Below are 19,531 nucleotides of genomic sequence, written 5' to 3'. Positions count from 1 at the left end.
ACAAGTCTGATATATTGAGCGTGTATATCAGACCTCTGCAGACTTACACCTACATTTCAGTGATTTGTTCTGTGTTGGGTTTGAGGTTAATGTAATGGGTGATGGGTGGTCCGCAAGCTTCCAGATAAACTTATGTTTTTTTCTGTTTTTCTTAACTCTCTTTCTCTCATCATGCCATCATAATCAGGTCATTTCTAAAACCATGGCCGCCATTACCGGTATTATCACCACAGGCTTATAATTCCAACCAAAAGTATCCAAAAAAATCATATTTATCATGCATAACAAGTAACATTGGCAGTCCATCTCAAAAGCCTTGTGTTTATTCTATGGCGATCAACCTCAGGGTTTGTTACACAGTTTGAGAATCAAGAGATCCCATAACTTCTGTCTCACTGAGTCCTCTACCTGGAGTTACTGGTCTCTGCCAGCCTATTGTTCATGATGCCGAGGGCGCCAACCCCCCCAGAGAAACCATTATGGCGTGAGCTGCCACAAACTGTCCTGGGATATCCGTTGGCTGACTCAGACAGCTGCTTCTGCATGATGGCCAGTGACACCTTGTTAGAGGCTGCCAAGTCTTTCATAGAGATCATCTCACCCGATAGTCTGCGTCCCTCAGTATCACTATCACAAGGTCCATCTGAGTCTGGCGGCTGGCCAAGCCGACCCTGGCGACCCTTGGAGCCCGGACGGATGGCATTACGCCTGCCCAGGAGGGTGCTGGCCTTATTGCATCGCTGGCAAAACAAGCAGCTCATTTTCTCCAGAATCCAGTTGAGCACCTGCTTGATGACAATAGAGATGACATTGAAGAGCGAGTAGATGCAGCACACACCCATTAGCATGAAGAGGAAGTTGGCCAATCTGTAGAGGCTTTGGTATTCATAAGCCGCGCTCTGACTGCTGACAAAATCCCCAAATCCGATGGTGCTAAAGGTGACAAAGCAGAAGTACAGTGAGTCTAAGTACGGCCAGCCCTCCACGGGGGTGTACATGGCTGATGCACAGCAGGAGATAGTGATGGCTGACAGGCCAAGGATCAGCATCACGTGGTACACAGAGGGCTTCCAGCCAGGGAGAGAGTATGCTGAGAAGTCATGGCGTATGCCTGGCGGGAGTATACCACTGTTCCTGATTCGACGCTCCCTCACAGCCTTCATCACCACAGCCAGCAGTGTGATGATGCGCTCCAGGAAGAGGTTAAAGAAGAGGATGGTGGCAGCACAGCCCAGAAGCCCATAAAAGATCAGGAACACCTTGCCTGCCACTGTCACAGGTGTTGTCATCCCAAAACCTGCAAGGAGAGAAGATAAATATAAGACAGTTAGTCCTTTAACTGAGGACAAAAACACATTTTCAAGATGACTTAAAATTCCTCAAAAGAAATGACATCTGTGTTTCGAGCCAAGGGAAGCGATGTGTGAAACAAAAACAACCTGAAATCTAAATGAGGTTTTTAAATGAAGCTTTTGTGCCATAAAAAAATGTTTAAAAAAGGAGATTGAGTGGAGTACACACAAGTAATGTGCAGAAAATGCTGGGTAATGACTTGTGTTAATGCTGATACAAGACTGTAAGCTTTTCTCTGAGAGATGAATGTCTATACAGTGATTCTAATCCACAGAGAGGATGATAAAAAAGTGACTATGGATAATTAAACAAACAAAACAATGTTTTGCATCACCAATGAAGTTGCATATGGATCGGAATCATTAAAAAGAAGAGTAATATCAAATACCTACCCATCTTTTACTGAATGCATCATTGTTTTAATGTGTCCAATGTTATCATCATTTATTCAGGAAATTTAGATAGCACATTAACATCAGGCACTATAATATTATAGTATATTTGTATATATTTTTTATTGCATAAAGACATGTGACACTGTATGTACAAAGTGTGTTTACATAAGGACAGTCCTTTGTTAATGGCTGTTGAAGGGACTGTAAAAACAAGGACACTGAGGTTATATTGAGTGGAGGAGGATACCAGGAATAAGCTTAGGTTAGCCCTCTGAATATTTTTCTCTCTCAGCTGTGCGTTTTAGCTTCCTGCTATCTTCTGATTTCTTAGTTAATTAGACTGAGTGTTCAAGCTGGGGAAGGGGTTATGAGAGGAGAGGATGTTTATGAATTCTGCTGCATGTTGAAGGAGCACTTCTCAATCTCAATGAGCACCACAGGTGCAGCTCTGGCTGTTCAGCTACAGGGCAGCTCTGATATGAGTGTCTTGGTATTTGAGCACATTGTGTTTCCTCTGTAAGAGCAAATCATGTAATAAATTATTTCAGCACCACAATTGCAAGCTTTTACTGAAGAGGTTTAAAAATAATAACATAAAAGATGATTTAGCCCAATATTCAACAGAAAGAAAATACAGATGTATGGTTTATAGCTGTGGTTCCCAACCATCATTGCTTGTAATGCCTGAAATAATCTACTTTAAACTTCTTACTACAGATGTTGCCAGTAGTGTGTGGACATTTGCTGTGAGCAGTCCAACCAAAGAGTGGCTTTTACTACTTGGACTGTTTCTACCAAAGTTTTTTTAGATACCTGAATTTGAAGGTATCCAGAATGTATAGCTAATTGCCGCTAACTTAAGTGTTGATGCTCTTATAGTGTGTCAGATTTTTAGCTTTTTCATTGCTCACCATCTTACCTTAGTGTGTTAACATAGTTAGCACACAACACGAAGCACAGCTGAGGCTGATGGGAATGTAGTTTTGTAGCTATTTGGTTATTAACCAAAGCATTGGACAAACTCAAATTTAATCCCATGATGGCTCAAGAAAGTCAGAGGATCGCTAAAGTTTTTATATTCATCCTGAGGGGAGGCATCTTTCCTGTAGGTGTTGAGACATTTTACCCAAAACCACAACCACATGTAAACCTCATGGTGGCGCTGGAGGAAAAATGAGGGGATCATCAAAGTCAGTAGGATTCTTCTTCAGGGTCCTATGTTCTCCAGATCAATATCTTCCTAATATGATGCATTAAGGAGACATCTCAAAGGCTTTTACATTCAGTTTTCTTGCCTTTAGAAATTCACATCACTGAATTAATATTACCGTTCAAACTGTATTTGAAATGTCCATCTCTCTTCATTTTTGTTAATTTGAACTGCTGATAGACCTTACCAGTCTTTGACAATGAAGGCCACAGGAACAAAGGAACAAATTGTTGAGAGAGTTTTTCAGTCTGGACCAGAGGGGTGGACCTTCCGTCAGACTGATATAGCCATTGCCAGAGTCATGCTAAACAGCACAGAGCAGGCAAGTCACAAACGCTTAACATAATTTTGTGCAACATAAATATTATTGTTCTCTGTTACCCCTTTCTTGAGCACATTTTCTGCTCTTGTGTGTATATATTATATGAAGTTATATGAAGTTATAAAGGTTCAGGAACTAGACCACACCCTCTCCCACCAATTCAATGACCTGTTCCTCATTTTACTCCTTCTCCCCCTCACAGTTGGCAGACAAGTACACACACACACACTGGGCTTTCACCTCAGGGAATTAGGTTTGTGTCCCATCCCATGTGAAAGCGAAACTGAATTACATAACAAACATACTAATTTTAACCCAATGCCAATTCTTTTCCTAAACCTAACCATGTCGTTTTGATGCCTAGTAGTTTGAATTCACAACATTAATTACATGTTTATGACTGTGGAACTCAAAAAGTGGAATCGAGCTGCATTGACGCCACCATTTTTCATTCCTCTCGCCTACCCTTATCATCCCACCGAACAAGCCCCTCACCCTATCTTCCCGTATCTCTGGCTAATCCAAATAAAACTACTTTTATAGCGTACGATGGCGGGGTCTTGTTAGTTAAATGGTTGTTGTGCACACAGACACACGGTACACATACTTCTATCCCCAAAGTGAGCACACACATGCACACACTCGAACGCACACACACAGTGTCGTTCCATTTATCAACAGAACAGCAGATGGTATATTTGTCAACAAATAAAATCGTGCTGAAAGATCAACTAGTTCACTTTCAGGCCAAGGTTAATTGATTTTTCCATCATGGCTGTCCTCCATTTCAGTCTTCTCGGAGCATTAGTCCAGCGTTTTCCCCCCTATTTCACCAACTCGTGTATAACCATCCTTGTCCGGTAATAAATGACATCAATATCTAGACAATACTTCCTTTATGATACCCAAAATGGCTTTTTTGACCTTATCTCTCGCCCTGAAACCACTCTCCTGTGGATTTGTTGTTGACACGCTGGGTCATTTAGATCAACACTGATTGATAAAGATTGGGGGTTTTTTAGAGCCAAGAGGGAATATTACCTCCATATGTCCACACATACACACACTCTATGGCCTTACACACACCAGACACTGTATTATCTGGTTTTGTCAAAGATAGTGCCAAAGTTCAGTAAACAGACAGTGAGGGACTGGAAGGTGAGGGGCAGTGATTACCAAATTAGGCCCTTCAGTGAAAGCCCATTTCAGTGTTTCATGGTTAATTAATTAGCAGCGCACGACTTTTTAACCCAGCTGAATAATAGGGAAAACAGATTACGTCTTCTCAGCGTGTGTAGAGACAGTCTTCCGCACCGTCTCTCATTACCAAGTAAATTACCTAAGAGAGGAAAAGGCACCAAGCATCGATTCAGTGTAGCATTTCAGGGCCATTACTTTGGACTACTGTGTCAAGATGCATTACGGAAAAACAGAACAATAATAGAAAGCAGCGTGTAGGAGAGCTGAAACCAAACACTGTGTGACTTTACTCACAAAGACTTTAAAACTCTTAATTGTAACATAGTGTCCAATCCAGACCAATGATCCTGCTTCTGACCTCAGTAAACATCGTAATCTTTTTCCACTGTGTCTGAGCCAAGATGAGTCATTTAATTCAGCAGAACTTGATAAAGCAGGAAATCATATGTGTGATAATCCAATTAAATCAGAGCCTTGGGAGAATATTTATTCATTACTATTAAATACAGTATGTTCAACTGAACCTAGAAAATGATGTTATGCTCTAATGGCTAATGATGCTTGCACATACAGTATAATCACATGCTAGAGATTCAACCAGAAGGAAAATGATGGAAATGGTGCCATTAGTATCCATTAATTACCACTTGACAGTTTTTAGAGAAGAAGGAGAAGAAGAAAAAGACGCTCTAATGGTTATCAGCCTGGGGGTAGATAAAATCGGAGGGGACCGTAGGGTCAGGTGGGAGTGGATGGATTGTTATTGAACTGCAGTGATCTCAGGGTTAAGGTCAGCTTATATCCCCATCAGTCAAATCTAAATCAAATCTCAGCAATAATCACAGAGTTGACACAGTTTAGAATGAGTCTCTTTCATTACAGTCCAATGGCAAATTACAATGGCCCATTATGTTGTGTAGTAAAGTCGGAACCTAAACAAATAGCACAAATTACTAAGATTGTTGCTAATAGAAGTATTGATGCACTCAGCATTTCATTTGCTCCTCTCAGTAGACCACTCACATCTAAAAAGTAGAGCAGATTTTACACCAATGAGGCAGTCTGAGTGAAGAAACCTGCTCAAAATGAAATAGTCAACAGGTATTTCATAATCTGAAGAGACTGCAGCGCAAAGGAGTTTAGAGCTGCTATTAAATCAAAAACCTATTAAGTGCACTGTTTAAACTCTCCGCTGGCAGAGTGACATTTACACTGGGAAGATTTGTTGAAATGTTTTTTTTGGACAGTATGTGTATGAAAACACGGAGGCAGTAGAAATAATTTCCCAATAAGCATATAAACATCACAACAGGGTTATAGTGAAATATTGTAAGCCATTTTCAAGTGGAAATGAAGAAAGCTAACAATGTACTTTATTTTTGTTTTTTCAACAATTACCATGAAAAGAGAAATTTCCCTCAAGAGTTGCGTGAGACCAAAAAGGGTGCTAAAAGACGGTGAATACTGGACTAATGTCCGCAATGTGGCCACAGAGGTGGGCAGAGTAGCCAAAAAACTATACTAAGTGAAAATACTGTTACTTAAAAACAAGTATTCAAGTACTTCTACTTTTGTACTTGTTTTTAAGTAACAGTAGTAGTCGTCAAAATACTCAAGTAAAAGTACAAAAGTAGTGACTGAAAAAATGACATGGAGTAGTGAGTAACTTAAGAAATAAAATAGGAAGAAAACACTAGTATAGACCGACTACTCTCTATTCCCCTTAATTTTAACTTTCAACCGGAATAAAACTATATGTTTGTAATATTTTTGAGTTAGTGTGAGTTTGGGCCAAACGAAGCCTTAAGTCTATGTAAGCCATCTGTGAGCCTGTGACAACATCTGCCTGTCGCTCAAAGCAGCCATTCCCTTAAAGCCCCTGAACACCCACACAGGTGTTTTCAGTTACTCTGGCTGATTAGACCTCTGCTTGGGTTGAAGGTTTTGATGAGAATTTAATGGGAATTTATGAGGTCATAATTGTCCGTCTACCAATAAGAATGATAACAAAGCTAACAGGAGACTCTGGAAGATGTCAATCAATCAAACTCACACCCACACAGTCCTGAGAAGAGGTCTGATCAACTAGTTAACTGAAAACACCTGTGTGGGTACTCAGGGGCTTTAATAACTTTAAGCCTTAATAAAATTTAAACGGCTGAGTTAAATACAAATTCATAGCTGTCATGAATGGGGAAATTCGCAAAACAGTTTTTTTTTTGTACCAGGCTGTAAATATGTTCATTTCTGCTGTAAAGTTGGGCATTTTAACTTGGGGGGTCTATGGTGATTGACTCGCTTTTTGGAGCCTGCCTCAAGTGGCCATTTGTGGAACTGCAGTTTTTGGCATTAGCTTCATTTTTCAGCCTCATAGGTTGCTACTTGGCCTACACAGGCAAAGCTCGTTGTTGGTTGTGGTCAGGGGCGCTACTTGCCTAGGGCCCAAGCAGACTCTAGAATCGCCTCGGGTTTTGGTTTTTACATGGGATTTGTTGATAATAAAATATAAACATATAAACATATAGAAAGGATAAGTAAATAAATTTAAAATCATTTAAGCTTAGCACATTTCTACCTCATGTCAGCTGATAACTGAGGGCCATCAGAATGAATCTTCAACATCTAAAAAAGAACACAATACAGGAGAAATATTTGGCCTGTTCTAATGGCCAAAAGCTCCTAATGGATACCAGCATGAGAATAAATTACTGTTTTTCTCTTCAACTGAAGGACATGTGCTACACATTCACCTGTCTCTCTGAGCAGTATTGAATCTGAAGGTCACTGTGTGTCATTGAGGGCAACATCCCCCCACACAACTCCCAGTGGCCTGGACCCAAAGCTTTATTTTGTGATGGTTTTGCAAACAAAAAATGAAATCTCTACCTCGTATCACCTCCCCATGTCCCCAATTAATGAGCTGAAAAGCAAACTCCCAGTTAAAACCAACTGCGTCCCACTAGTGGGAATACTCTTAAATTGGCCTGATAGGAGCAGCAGCAGAAAACGCCACATCCCTCTGATGACTGTATTTCTGTGACAAACAGGATATTATTTGTCATGGGGTGGTATGGCGGGGGTCTGTGGAAAGGAAAGAGGGCTGAGGAAGCAGCAACATGGTCAGATCTGACACATCATCACCACACCATCTGCTGAGGAGCTGCCTGGATTACTGGCAGAAGGGATAATAATATGAACATTCACAATATGCTGCCAGTTTAACAAAAAGAAGATGACATAATAGGTCAGATATTAAGACGCAGCTATATTGTTGTGTCTGTGCACTGAATATACAAATTAAACAAAGGCCATAATATTATTAATAAAACAACCAAAGCATGCAGCAATTTATCTATTAGGCCCTGAGGCAAAACAATGTGACTTTGAATTTCACACCCAGCTCACCCACACACACAATATGATTCTACATGTCAAAACATTGATAATGAGTGTACTGTGTTACACATGGCTGTGCAATAATTAGAAATAATAGGCTGAGGTGACATGCAGGTAACAGTCAAACTGATATAAATTACAAGAATAACACACAAGCATATGTATATATTTATATACGTAATTAGATATAATAATCGATTCCCATAGCTTGCACTATTTTATGTCTTAGATTCCAATTTTCTTTTGTTTTTTTATTTTGTATTTTTGCCTTTTACACTTTCAAAAGAAACAAGGTAACTGACTGTAACTGAATGTACAGTGGGATTTTCGACCATCACAAATAAGGCGTTTTAAACCAAACACTACACAACCGGACATGTTGCATCAGGAGTGTTATATGAAATTAAAGAGCAATGAACAACACAAGCAACTAATATTACAGCTGTGTTTGCCGTTAAGATGTAGCTACATGTAGTAAACAGCAGCACGTTCTACCGGAGCTGTGCGTAGCTGTACTTTGTGGACGTGCCCGGTGTGCTTTTCCTGGAGCAGATGACGTTTGAAAATCCATAAAGACTTGACATCACACTGCTGAGAAAGTAGAAAAAACTTTCTGCAAGGAAACATTGACAGCAGTCTGTATCCTGAGAAGATCTGCTCATGGGGGGTTGGACTGGTTATATCCATGTACACGTTTACCTCATTATTTTAAACTAGCATGAACATCCAACATTATAACAATATAACTATATATATATATATATATATATATATATATATATATAGTTATATTCCCAATGTATTTTTGTGGAAGTGAATAATGGCAAAAACTTTTTAAAAATTGGTCCAGTATTGAGTGTGAGTGCTGCAGCCTGGCTGCCGTGAACTGGACTGCAATGAAATTGAACAAGGCACCTCTACACTGACAATATATGTCAACTAAAAGTATTTGTTTTAGGCACTGACAGGCTCTGATTGATATTATAGGTGTCTGACTACATTGTAGAGAGATTGAGAAGTTGTCGTTATCCTGCCAGTCTTCCGTGTGTAGCTACTAGTGTGCATTTCTCTCTGGGTTGGGCGCTTGATACTTTCAATGTATTTATATAGCACCTCAACCTGCTTTATAATCAAAAGACATTGAAATCTCACTTTTTTCTTAACAATATGGGACCTTTAAATGCACTGTATGTCTTAAGATTTTAATGAAACAAGCTACAATACTTTATTTTTGTTATTTTGCTATTGGTTTTGCCCTTCTGTAACTAATTTTAGTCTAGTGTTTTAAATTGTATCTCAGTACTTAATTCAAAGAGAGCCAGGAGGATTGATGACTCCACCACTGTCTGTATCGATTTATTGTCAAAAAAATATGCTGCACTGTCTTTGGATCTGCGCCAACACTTGGTCTTACATTGGGTTCTCCTGATTTTTCGATCTGTTTTTCCTCTTCACAGAATTTCGAAGAACTAAAAAAAACACATATGAAGTTCACTGTTATGCAGTAGAGACAGTGGAGGTCAGGGCTTCAGCTAAAATCAAGATTCATGTGGCGTCATAGTTAATCTGCATATGGTAACACAGGTTTTGTCCTTTCATGTGACTGAGGAGTCATTCTCTCATCAGATTAATAGCTTCTCCCTGAATGATCTAAAGGTTGAATGTCCTTGTGTTCCCTATAATCTTGTGCTGTATGCAGAGTCAATGTTTGAGTAAAAGCTTAGCTACATGAAGCCCTCTTGTATTATTCTCCAAAGTAAACACACCTGTCCGGGTGGAGCTTTTGAAACACTATCACCCCCAGATCAGTGTGATAAGACTCCATTTTCAGCATAATAGATGATACAGATTTGGTGTTCATACAGTATCCTGGTAATTCTACATTAAAGGTCCTATATTATGTTCATTTTCATGTTCATACTTGTATTTGGGGTTTCTACTAGAACATGTTTACATGGTTTAATGTAAAAAAACAACAACAAACAAACACATTATATTTCTCATGCTGTCTGAATGTCCCTGTATTTACCCTCTGTCTGAAATGCTGTTTTAGCGCCTGTCTCTTTAATCCCCCCGCCTGAAAAAAGCTCAGTCTGCTCTGATCTGCATTTCTATGTCTTCCTCATCTGCACTCTTGGCATCTCTGCACCGTCGTTGCAGCTGGTGAATGACTGTAGAAGCGCTTTCTACCTAAATATAGTAAAGTTGTGACATCACAGCTTTGCCAAAGTCCTGATGGCTGGTTTAGAAGCCCTGGTTTCTAAATACGGGCTGTGTGGATTTCTCTGTGGATTAAGTGCTTTGATTCTTTCACAGTATTTATATAGCACCTCAACCTGCTTTATAATCAAATAGAAATGGAAATCTCATTTTTTTACCTCTTGGGACCTTTAAATGCACTGTATGTCTTCAGATATTTAGCCATGATAACAGTCAAATCTCCAGCAGGGAATTAAAGCTTGAGATTCAGCAGATATTCAATTGAATGGTTTTCATTACTGATAAATGGGAGTGCACAAGTCCCTCAAATTTAAGGCTGAGTAAAAACCTGATTCCTGTCAGGGACTGCTAAGTTAGCTGAGAGCTGCAATAATGATCCTGGATCATACATAGACAAACCATAGCAAGTTGCCTCAGAGAAATGAAGAGGCAATGCTTTGCTGCTCACAATTAGATTATGATTTACTTTCTATGAACTAAATGTGTCCTTTAGAGTCAGGGACTCTGCCAGAGGCGGCCAGCCTGGCAGTATCTCAATCATATGTGATGTTTTCCAGGGATAATAATTACTATAAATTAGGAAAATGTATGCCAAATGAACTTTTCCAAGTGGCAATAGGCTAAGTGTTTGAAAAGTGGGACTGTTACTTTATTAAAATTATTTAGTCCTGCTGATCTGCCTAGTGGCCAGTGTGGGTTCACTGAGAATCTCAGTTTTTGCTGAAATAAAGAAAAGGGTCAAGAGTGCTGTTTCGTCAAATCCAAACATAGTAGTGTATTAAACATGACTGCGTCCAATTTCCAGTTTTCAACAAGCTCTAGTGTTTGAACTGCCTGTCATTTATCTAAAAGGCAGATGTGTAATATGTATGACTCTCAATGGTACGCCTCCCATGATTTCAGGCTCCACGGATGATGTAGTGGTCTGTCAATGTTTTCATCGCATAATCTAATCATAATGATCAAGCTTCTTACAGATTCAAGGTCACGCTCAAAAGTCGTGCATCTCTTATAAGTCATTGTGTTTGCTCTGTGCAGAAAGTTTGGACTGTGATTTAAAGGAACTATAATTTATCAGGTGTGAGAGGATGTTGATTCATCATTCAAATTTAAAATCAAACTATTTTGCAGTGAATACTATTCCAGCATGCTGTTACGGCGGTTGGAGAATACATTAGTGCAGCATGTCCTTCTGTGTCTCTCTGCTCTCACACAAGCAACCCCTCCTTCACACAAAGGAGACGGATGGACGGCTGCCAAATCACGTTGTTCGCCAACTTGCTGTTAGCTTATTAACATTCATAACTATTTATAAACATGGCCCCGAGATACAGATAAATGTTCTGCTGGTGCATAATTGGAATCTGGAATCTTTCTCCAATATTGCAACACTTTTTTCACTGTGACTTTGGACTTTGACTGCTGCGTCAAAGGTTTCCAACCAATCCAAAAGTTTTAAGAAAAAGACTTTACTACTTAGTTTAAAGTTTAAACTCTCCTAGCTGCAAGTCAGCATTGACATCAGCACCAGTGCAAATTGGGTTGTCAGAGAAACTGATGATAATCAAAACATTAATACCAGATTATCATTTAAAATGCTTGTCAAAATTAGATAGGAAGCGGGTCAGAGGACTGTAAAGTGCAAAGAGTACACAGATAATTCTCTCTTTGCCTTGGCCGGTTCAAAGAGCAGAATCAGTGAAATGCTAATCAGTTTGAAGAGGAGTAGGAAGCCCAGAAAATCTGCTGTGTCCTCTAAAATGATCTTAGTATCACTTGGCCATGATGATTTGAGTTACTGTACGTAGGAGAATGTGTGCCTTAGCAAGGCAGGGCAGATTTATGACCCACTGTGACAAAGCGCAGAGGAGTGTACAGCCATCCCGTACAGCAGCAGTTGAGTAAGATGGGGATTTATTGAAAGCTAGTGCATCTCAACCCCTACACACACACACACACACACACACACACACACACACACACACACACACACACACACACACACACACACACACACACACACACACACACACACACACACACACAGGCACAGGTACACCCACAAAAAAACACATACCTGTATTTCACACATCAGGAAGCACACAGATGAACTGGCAGAAGTGGTGGAATAAAATGTTTTTCAAGCAGAGGTGTGTTATCTGTGAAATATTTTTTTCTCTTGTGAATGCAAATTTTACAGTTTTTCATTTATTCGTTAATTAATTATTTGTCCATTTACCAGAAGGCTTCCATTTTGTCAGCATCAAGTGATGAACTGTGTGTTTCATTTTTAGTAGTTTTGCTAGCAGCATGGCTCGGATGACACTTTGGTCCAGGCTAACATATCTCAGCAACTATTACATGGATTGATATGAAATGTTGTGTAGGCATCCGTGGTACCAAATGATGAATTACGTTAAGTTCAATAGATGAAGTCCCCCTCCACTCAAAAAAATGTTTTCTTCTTGTCCCTACAGCTGGATGTTTGAGCTTCACCGTATGAGCAGAGTTTGACACAATGTGGCTGTTAGGGTTAGGGTTAGGGTTAGGGTTAGGCTGTTTTTTTTACATTTATCTGCTGTAAGTGGAATGTTTCTCTGTGCAGATGGAAAATCTGATTTTAACGGCTGGGGCTACAGGCATTGATTCAAAACTTGTTTTGGTTAAAAACTGATGAGTGGGCAACTTATACAAGTGTGATGTAGAAACTCGAAGCCGCCAGTGCAACACTGAGGATGGGTTTGCATTGAAGTAGGAGACATATTGCGTCTAGCAGAAAAGCTTTGGAAATAAAACACAATTTACATATTCATAGATTCTGTAATTTTTAAGGTAGAAGGTAGATGACTTTCTAAAGATTTGAATGTGGATTATATCAATATTATACTTTCAGACACGCAAAACATATCAGACACACATTGTTGTTCCAAGCAGACTATTTTTATATATTGTATGTCTTAGTGTGTCTGGAGGGGATCTTTAAATTGTGGGCCATAAATGCAAAATCTGTTTCACAAAGTCATATTTTACAGTGTAAATCTAAAAATGGATTAGTGCAGCTTTAAGGCAGAAATTCATTAGATTGCAAAGCCACTCGATTATTTAGACACAGTCTATGCAGCAGTGGTGCAATTTAGATTCACTTCCTCATTAGGGACACAATTTTTATGCTGAGCAATTGCACAGCACAAAATCTAAAAAGAGACCCCTAGTGCCGTACATGTGACTGGAGGCCCTTTGTTTTGCGATTTTAACAGTGACATTTCCTCTGAGTCTGTGTTTTCACAGAGAGATCTAAAGAGAAGCGAGGGGAAAAGACTACAGCAGAGAAGAGATAAGGAATAGCCAGACTGACCAGCTTCAAATGGCTCTGTAAAATGAACTGTAAAGTGATTATATAATGTACTGCTTGTGTAAGATGAGCAGACTCTATTTGTAACACAATTGCAATGTTGTCCCATTGAAACCCACTATATTAAGAGATCAAAATTAATGAGTCCAAATAAGTGAGTGTACTGTAGTTATGAACAGAGGAGTCAATTAGATTGAACTATAAAGCAAACAATATCTGTCTGTCTGACTTTCTGTGTGTCACTCAAGAACAGTTTATTCAGTTGACTTCACACTTGGTGCGTGTGTTGCTGGGGACCCAAGGGAATGCATTGCCGAATGTGGTGCAATTTGGCCTGATGATGGAGCTAAAACATTAATTTTACGTTTTGGCCTGTAACTTTTGAACCGTAAGACAACTCTTTCCATATTAGCCATGCTAATTGACAGAAAGACTTTCAGACATTGTGGCCAAATCTGTTTTGTTTTGCTACTCCTCCTACAAATTTTGAGCAATCATCACCAAGTTTGGTGCAGAACATCTCTGGACCAAGCTGGAAAATGTTTGCTATAGCTGGCCCTCAAAGTGGGCAGGAATAACAAAAAAATAACATATCTCCTGAACGCGTTGGGCTATTACAACCACATTTGGTGGACGTAGAAATGATTGCTGAATGTGCCACCAAATTTGGTGGCATTAGGCCAATGGATAGTGCTCTAGTAGCATCTAACGATAAAGGAAGTAATCTCTGTCTGTGTATGTATAACTGTCCTCAACATATCTCAAGAAACGTTCATCCAATCCACTTCAAGCTTGGCATGTGTATTGACCCAGGGGATTGCAGCGTTGAGTGTGCTGTCAATCAGATGACCGGTTCTCAAGAACGCTGAAAGCAACATTTCTGGGGGCCAAACAAATGGCCCCCTCCGAACGGGCACACATTCGGAACAGCAACACACCCTGAAAGATCACGCCCCCTGACAATGCTGCAAGCAGCAATACCAGCAGCCAAGCAATCAGCCTGATCCCAACGGGCACTGCACTACTTTGCGATAAATGTTAGACTGGAGTCAGCACTGTCAGGGACAGTGTAGCAACAGTCCTGAAGTGAGAGACAGACGGCAAAAACAAACATCGCTGTGCATCACTGAATCTGCTTTCACAGATTGCAAACCTTTCGCACCAACCTCCTGAAAGCACACTCATAACATACACCAACAGTGACAACAACACAGATGGTTTCATCCCAGCGAGGCAGCACCAAGCGATTAATCTAAATACGGACACAACATCAAAACAAATTCACTGCTATCTTCAGGAGTCTGTCATGTGACATTTCAAACTGCTTAAATTCCACACACGCTCTGTGTGACATTGTCCTGTAACCTCAGAGACTCAAGAGACACAGTCAAGTACAGAGAACACATTTGGTTTGCAGTTTCATCCCAGATACATGGGCCCTGGTCAGACAAGCATGTAATAGTCAAGTGTTCCCCAATAAAACACTGCTGCCAAATCAGCACTTTTTAAATTGGCATTAGAAAATGAAGGAGATAACACTCAGTTAACTATTAGGCCTGATTGTTTACATACACAGCGCAATGAGGGCGAGGACATGGGGTTTCCCGGTGATCATGACATAATAAGCTTGTTTTCTTCAGTTAACAAAATTATAATTTCTTAATCACTACTCGCTTCAGGAACTGGATATAATGCCTGAATGCGTTGATGTGATCTCAGCTAATTACTTTCTGATCACAGCAATTAATTGTTTTATACATTGAGAGTACAAAATAATTATTTTATAATAATGAGAAACCTGATCCACAACTACCTGCAAGTCCTCAAGTTATGCATTTTGGCATTAAGTCTTGGCTTTGCAGCAAAATGTTAAGTGATTTAATACCATATTTCAAATTTGAAAGCGCTGACTGACACTACTAGCCCAGATTTGACTAAATTTGAATGGAAGTTATAACAATACATACATTAGTTTGAAGAGGTTGCTATGGTCAAATGTCACTACTACAAAGTACTGTTTGACAGAACTAACTTGGCAAATGTTCCTACAGGAAGTGTATACAACAAGACAGAGAGTAGCACACGCTATACTGTTTGTGATGTTAATAATGTTCATCCTTTATGATGTGGGGCACAAAGGAACTATGCACATTGTTTGGCTCCAAATAAATAGATTATTTCTCTTTTTCTCTTCTTTTCAAGGCAATATTTTTGGCTAGCCTAAGGAAGATCTTGTAGATCAAAAGATTGCCTTGAAAAGAAAAGATAATCTCTTCAGAGCCTAAAAATGGGCAGACCTAATTTTTGTAAGTATTTATTTTTATGTGTGCACACTTGTTCCCTCGTCCATAACTTAAGTGAGTCAGAGGTCACTTGGAGGCAGTAGGACAAGCTGTCAACATTTACATAATAGCACCATAAAGTTGATATGGCAACGCGACATTAGCATTTAGTCGGAATCGTGTTTTTCGGTGACCTGACAAATTGCTCCCTTCAGCTCTGTTTTGGCCTCCACCGACTCCTGAGGGACCAATCTGTCTCTTTAGCTGGTAAATGCTCCTCAATGTTCAGCAGCTAGTCACTAAATGGGTGAGTCTGCAGGCAGTGTATAGTCTTGCTGAAAACAGCTGTTTAAAACCAAAAACAATGATCTGAAAGATGCCACAACGCTCTGCAGAGTTGAGGGGGAACTGCAGATCTGCGGGTTCGTCAGTACCAGTGACTCCTTTTGCACATAGTCATTTGATCCATTATTAATATAAAAATGTTAGTTAGTACAGCTTTAAGCTAAATTTTCTTCCCAGTACAGTCTAGTGCAACTCTCCAAACAGCAACCAATAAAATACCATTGGGTTGCTTTAACACCTTTCTTAGTGTCAATATAGATTATATTAGCCTAATGAGACCACTTTGATTAAAATATTGATGTGGATACAGCAGTTTAAGGGATGAGGTGTCCCAGTGTATCCTGAGGGCAGAGAGCCCTGTCATAATGCTGGAGCACAACTCTGCACAGCCAGAGTTTAGCAGGATTTTATCTTCTCTTAACTCCTCTGACATTTACCCTCATTTCGCAAGTTTGCAGACAAACTCCATGAGGGCCTGTATTGTGCTGTTTGTTAAAATGTCCTATTTTCCTTGTCTGCCTTTGTGACTTCTCTGAGTGGGTGGATATGAGTGTGATGGAGCAAGAAGTTGCAGTGGCTGCCATGGGCAAAGAGACACAGGACAGAGTTTATCCCCCAGGAATAAATAGACTGCATATTATATCTGCAGAACAACTGACTGCCCTGCTTGCCCCACTCAATCTCAACAAGTTATAAGTCTCTGATCAGACATCCATCACTAAGTGCACTTGATTCTCAGACAAGTATTCTCCCTATGAGCACTTCAAAAATGACAAAGTATTCATCTAAATGTTGTAGCAACTTACAGTGATAGAGAGCTGCCCTATTAATAGAAATTCTGTTTACAGAGCAGACTCTTGTGTCTTCTTTAATACAGTAACCATACAGTAACAGTAAAGATGTGTCTCAACAACACCAAGAGTTGGATGGACAAAAACAAACTCTTCAATCCAACGATTTAACCAGGGAAGAGTCTACAGCTATGTTAGCAGCTCTGTGAGGCTTTTACACAGCAGTGTTTCAAGCTAGATGCTAACATCAACATATTAACATGCTAACATCGACAACGCTACCACGTCGACGTATCATAAGACTTGGATGCCGGACTCAAAGAGGTGCGCAGATAAAAGGAAAATGTAAACATCATGAAAAGTGGACATCTTCATTTGCTGAGGAATGTCTTCTGATGTCCACTCAGCGTCTTCTGATATCCACTCAGCTATACCTTTTGATGAGATGGTTTTTGTAAAAAAAGAAAAACTGCCACTGAATCTGGGCCAAACTCTTGGTAAACAAGCGCATATAGTGACCAGAGCTTCGCTTTCATTCTTCAAAGAGAAATTGTGGAGGCATGTCAAGGGCAGCAAAAGTGTCAGTGCTGATTTGAAGTCTCTGCCACAGCAGAGTCAGAGGCGGGAAGTGTTTGGGAGGAGTGTGCAGGGGGATGCCAGTTTGATAAAAAGAGTTGTGTGGGGAGGCCCCCAAATCCCTTTTATACCAGCAGCTCACAAGATAAAGTAGCACACAAGCTGGGGGGGGTGGGGGGGCTGTGGAGATCAAAGCGAGATGGAAATCTAAACAGAAATCCATGCAAGCTTATGAAAAAGACAAATACTGCAGAGAGACATCACCCTTTTTTTCCCGAAGCAGCTGAGTCAGTTTATATGATCTTGCTTGTCGTGGGGAAGACTGTGCCACTGCGTGACAACTGGAGCACAAAGGATTTCAAGCTGCCATAGACATGTGGACAAACACAGCTGCTGTGTTTCCCTGCTATGACTGGGTGAGCTGGATGCACTTGTGTGCATTGCAGCTCTGCATTTGTGTAACTGAGCGGAGAAGGTGGAAGAGCCAATAAAGCTCTTATGACAGGTCTACAGTAAATATAGTTCTGACAGGTTTCCTGCTCATGTGGATCCAATTCTCCCTGTGCAGCCGTGCACAGCCATTAGTTTTCCTTATCGCTCTCCTTGCCACAGTTTTCAATTAAAAGGACGTGCTGGAGGTATCACAGTGTACACATGTGTGTGTTTGTGTGTTGAGGGCAAGGTCAGAGATAGACAGCAGCTGTCAGCTCAAATGACTACCTTGAGTGTCTTCATTTGCCTGTTCACCCGTTCACACTCACTCAGTCACTCACTCACTGATGGCCACAGCTCCTCTGTGGCCATCAGTGAGGGATGGGCAGAGGGGTTGGCGGGTGTTGGGGCCATCAGGCATGCAGTGCACCACTCCGTTGGCCCTCTGGGTGCCCTACGAGGGACACTTGCTCTTTTCTGACCTATCGCAAGAGTAAATGTTAAATGAGGGGCAGCAGACGGTGCTTCTCATTGACATTCCTGTTGGTTTTTGAATGGAAATGTGGTAAAAAAAGACTGCACCCATGGGTGCTGTCCTATAGCCAGGGATGAGTGCGTCGTTCCTGGCAGACGAGTCAGATGTCGCCCATGTTGCCAAAGTCCCTCACAGCCAAAATGTAACACATGACTGGAAAAAAACAAAAATGTTAATCTGTGATTCTGTATTTAAGCCAGTGGAAGGACAGCAGCCAACAGGGATGGCAGCTCCAGTCCTTTTTATATCCAGACTGTCAGTTATGATATGATTATTTAACAAACACAGTACACATCAATACTAACCATTCTCCAACTTATTTGTCTTGAATGCAGCTTTATCAGGGCATTGGGTCACACATTTGATCCATATTTAGATTCCCATATCTACTAAATAATAATTGCCTCAAGAGCTAATTACTATGCATTTATGTTCTATTTGCAAGGCTTCATGTGAGCTTGGCAACGTTAATTTGAAATCGATTGATACATGTTTTGCAAGTATTTGGAGGACACCATGGCTGCAACCAAATGGACGCAAAGGTCAGGGAAACCATTGAATGCTGCATAGATCACCCACCTATAGTCGACACCACAGTTCCAACAAAATAGAAAGCCCCTGTAAAATCCCATCGTGGCCTCAGAGCATCAGCCCGGATCCCGGCGGCGATGGCAGCCTCGTACTCCCGCAGGAAGGAGTTGAGGTCCTGCAGGCTGATGTTGAAGGTCTCACTGAAGTTGAGGAGCGTCCCGTTCCAGAGGCTGTGAGCCCGCAGCTCCGAGGGCCTCTCTATGGCCGAGAAGACCGCAGCGCCGCACAGCAGATACAGTATGATGAGGACGGCGAGCAGCGCGAAGCGGCCGTTGTCCTCGTTGAGGTGCAGGGAGCGGCAGCCTTGCAGTCGCTGGCCAGGCATCATCCAAATTTCAGCACCACGCGCGCGTCGGACAGCGACAAGCTCCACATCGGAGACGGCATTCACTCGTCTGCGGGTGTCCTCTGGAAGTCACTGCCCTGCACTCTGACTGCACTTCTATAGGCAACATTTCCTTCACTTAGCCCACCACGTTGCCCCATTGTAGTTGTGAAGTGATTTACTGTGTAGCTGAAAGGCAGGAAAAC

At 40.9% G+C, this 19,531-nt stretch overlaps 1 protein-coding gene across 1 annotated transcript; it reads right to left on the bottom strand.

Annotated features, from left to right (window-relative positions):
• Nucleotides 1-404: 404 nt before the first annotated feature.
• Nucleotides 405-19,328, bottom strand: kcnk12 (potassium channel, subfamily K, member 12; the record flags this gene model as incomplete). Its single annotated transcript, XM_083923479.1, has 2 exons — nucleotides 405-1,297; nucleotides 18,989-19,328. 2 exons carry the CDS (start codon nucleotides 19,326-19,328, stop codon nucleotides 405-407), a joined length of 1,233 nt encoding a protein of 410 aa, XP_083779605.1.
• Between the last annotated feature and the right edge of the window lie 203 nt (nucleotides 19,329-19,531).

The sequence above is a fragment of the Echiichthys vipera genome (genome assembly GCF_963691815.1).
Source record: "Echiichthys vipera genome assembly, chromosome: 11".
NCBI lineage: Eukaryota > Metazoa > Chordata > Actinopteri > Perciformes > Trachinidae > Echiichthys > Echiichthys vipera.
This window is presented reverse-complemented; position numbering and strand designations above follow the sequence as displayed.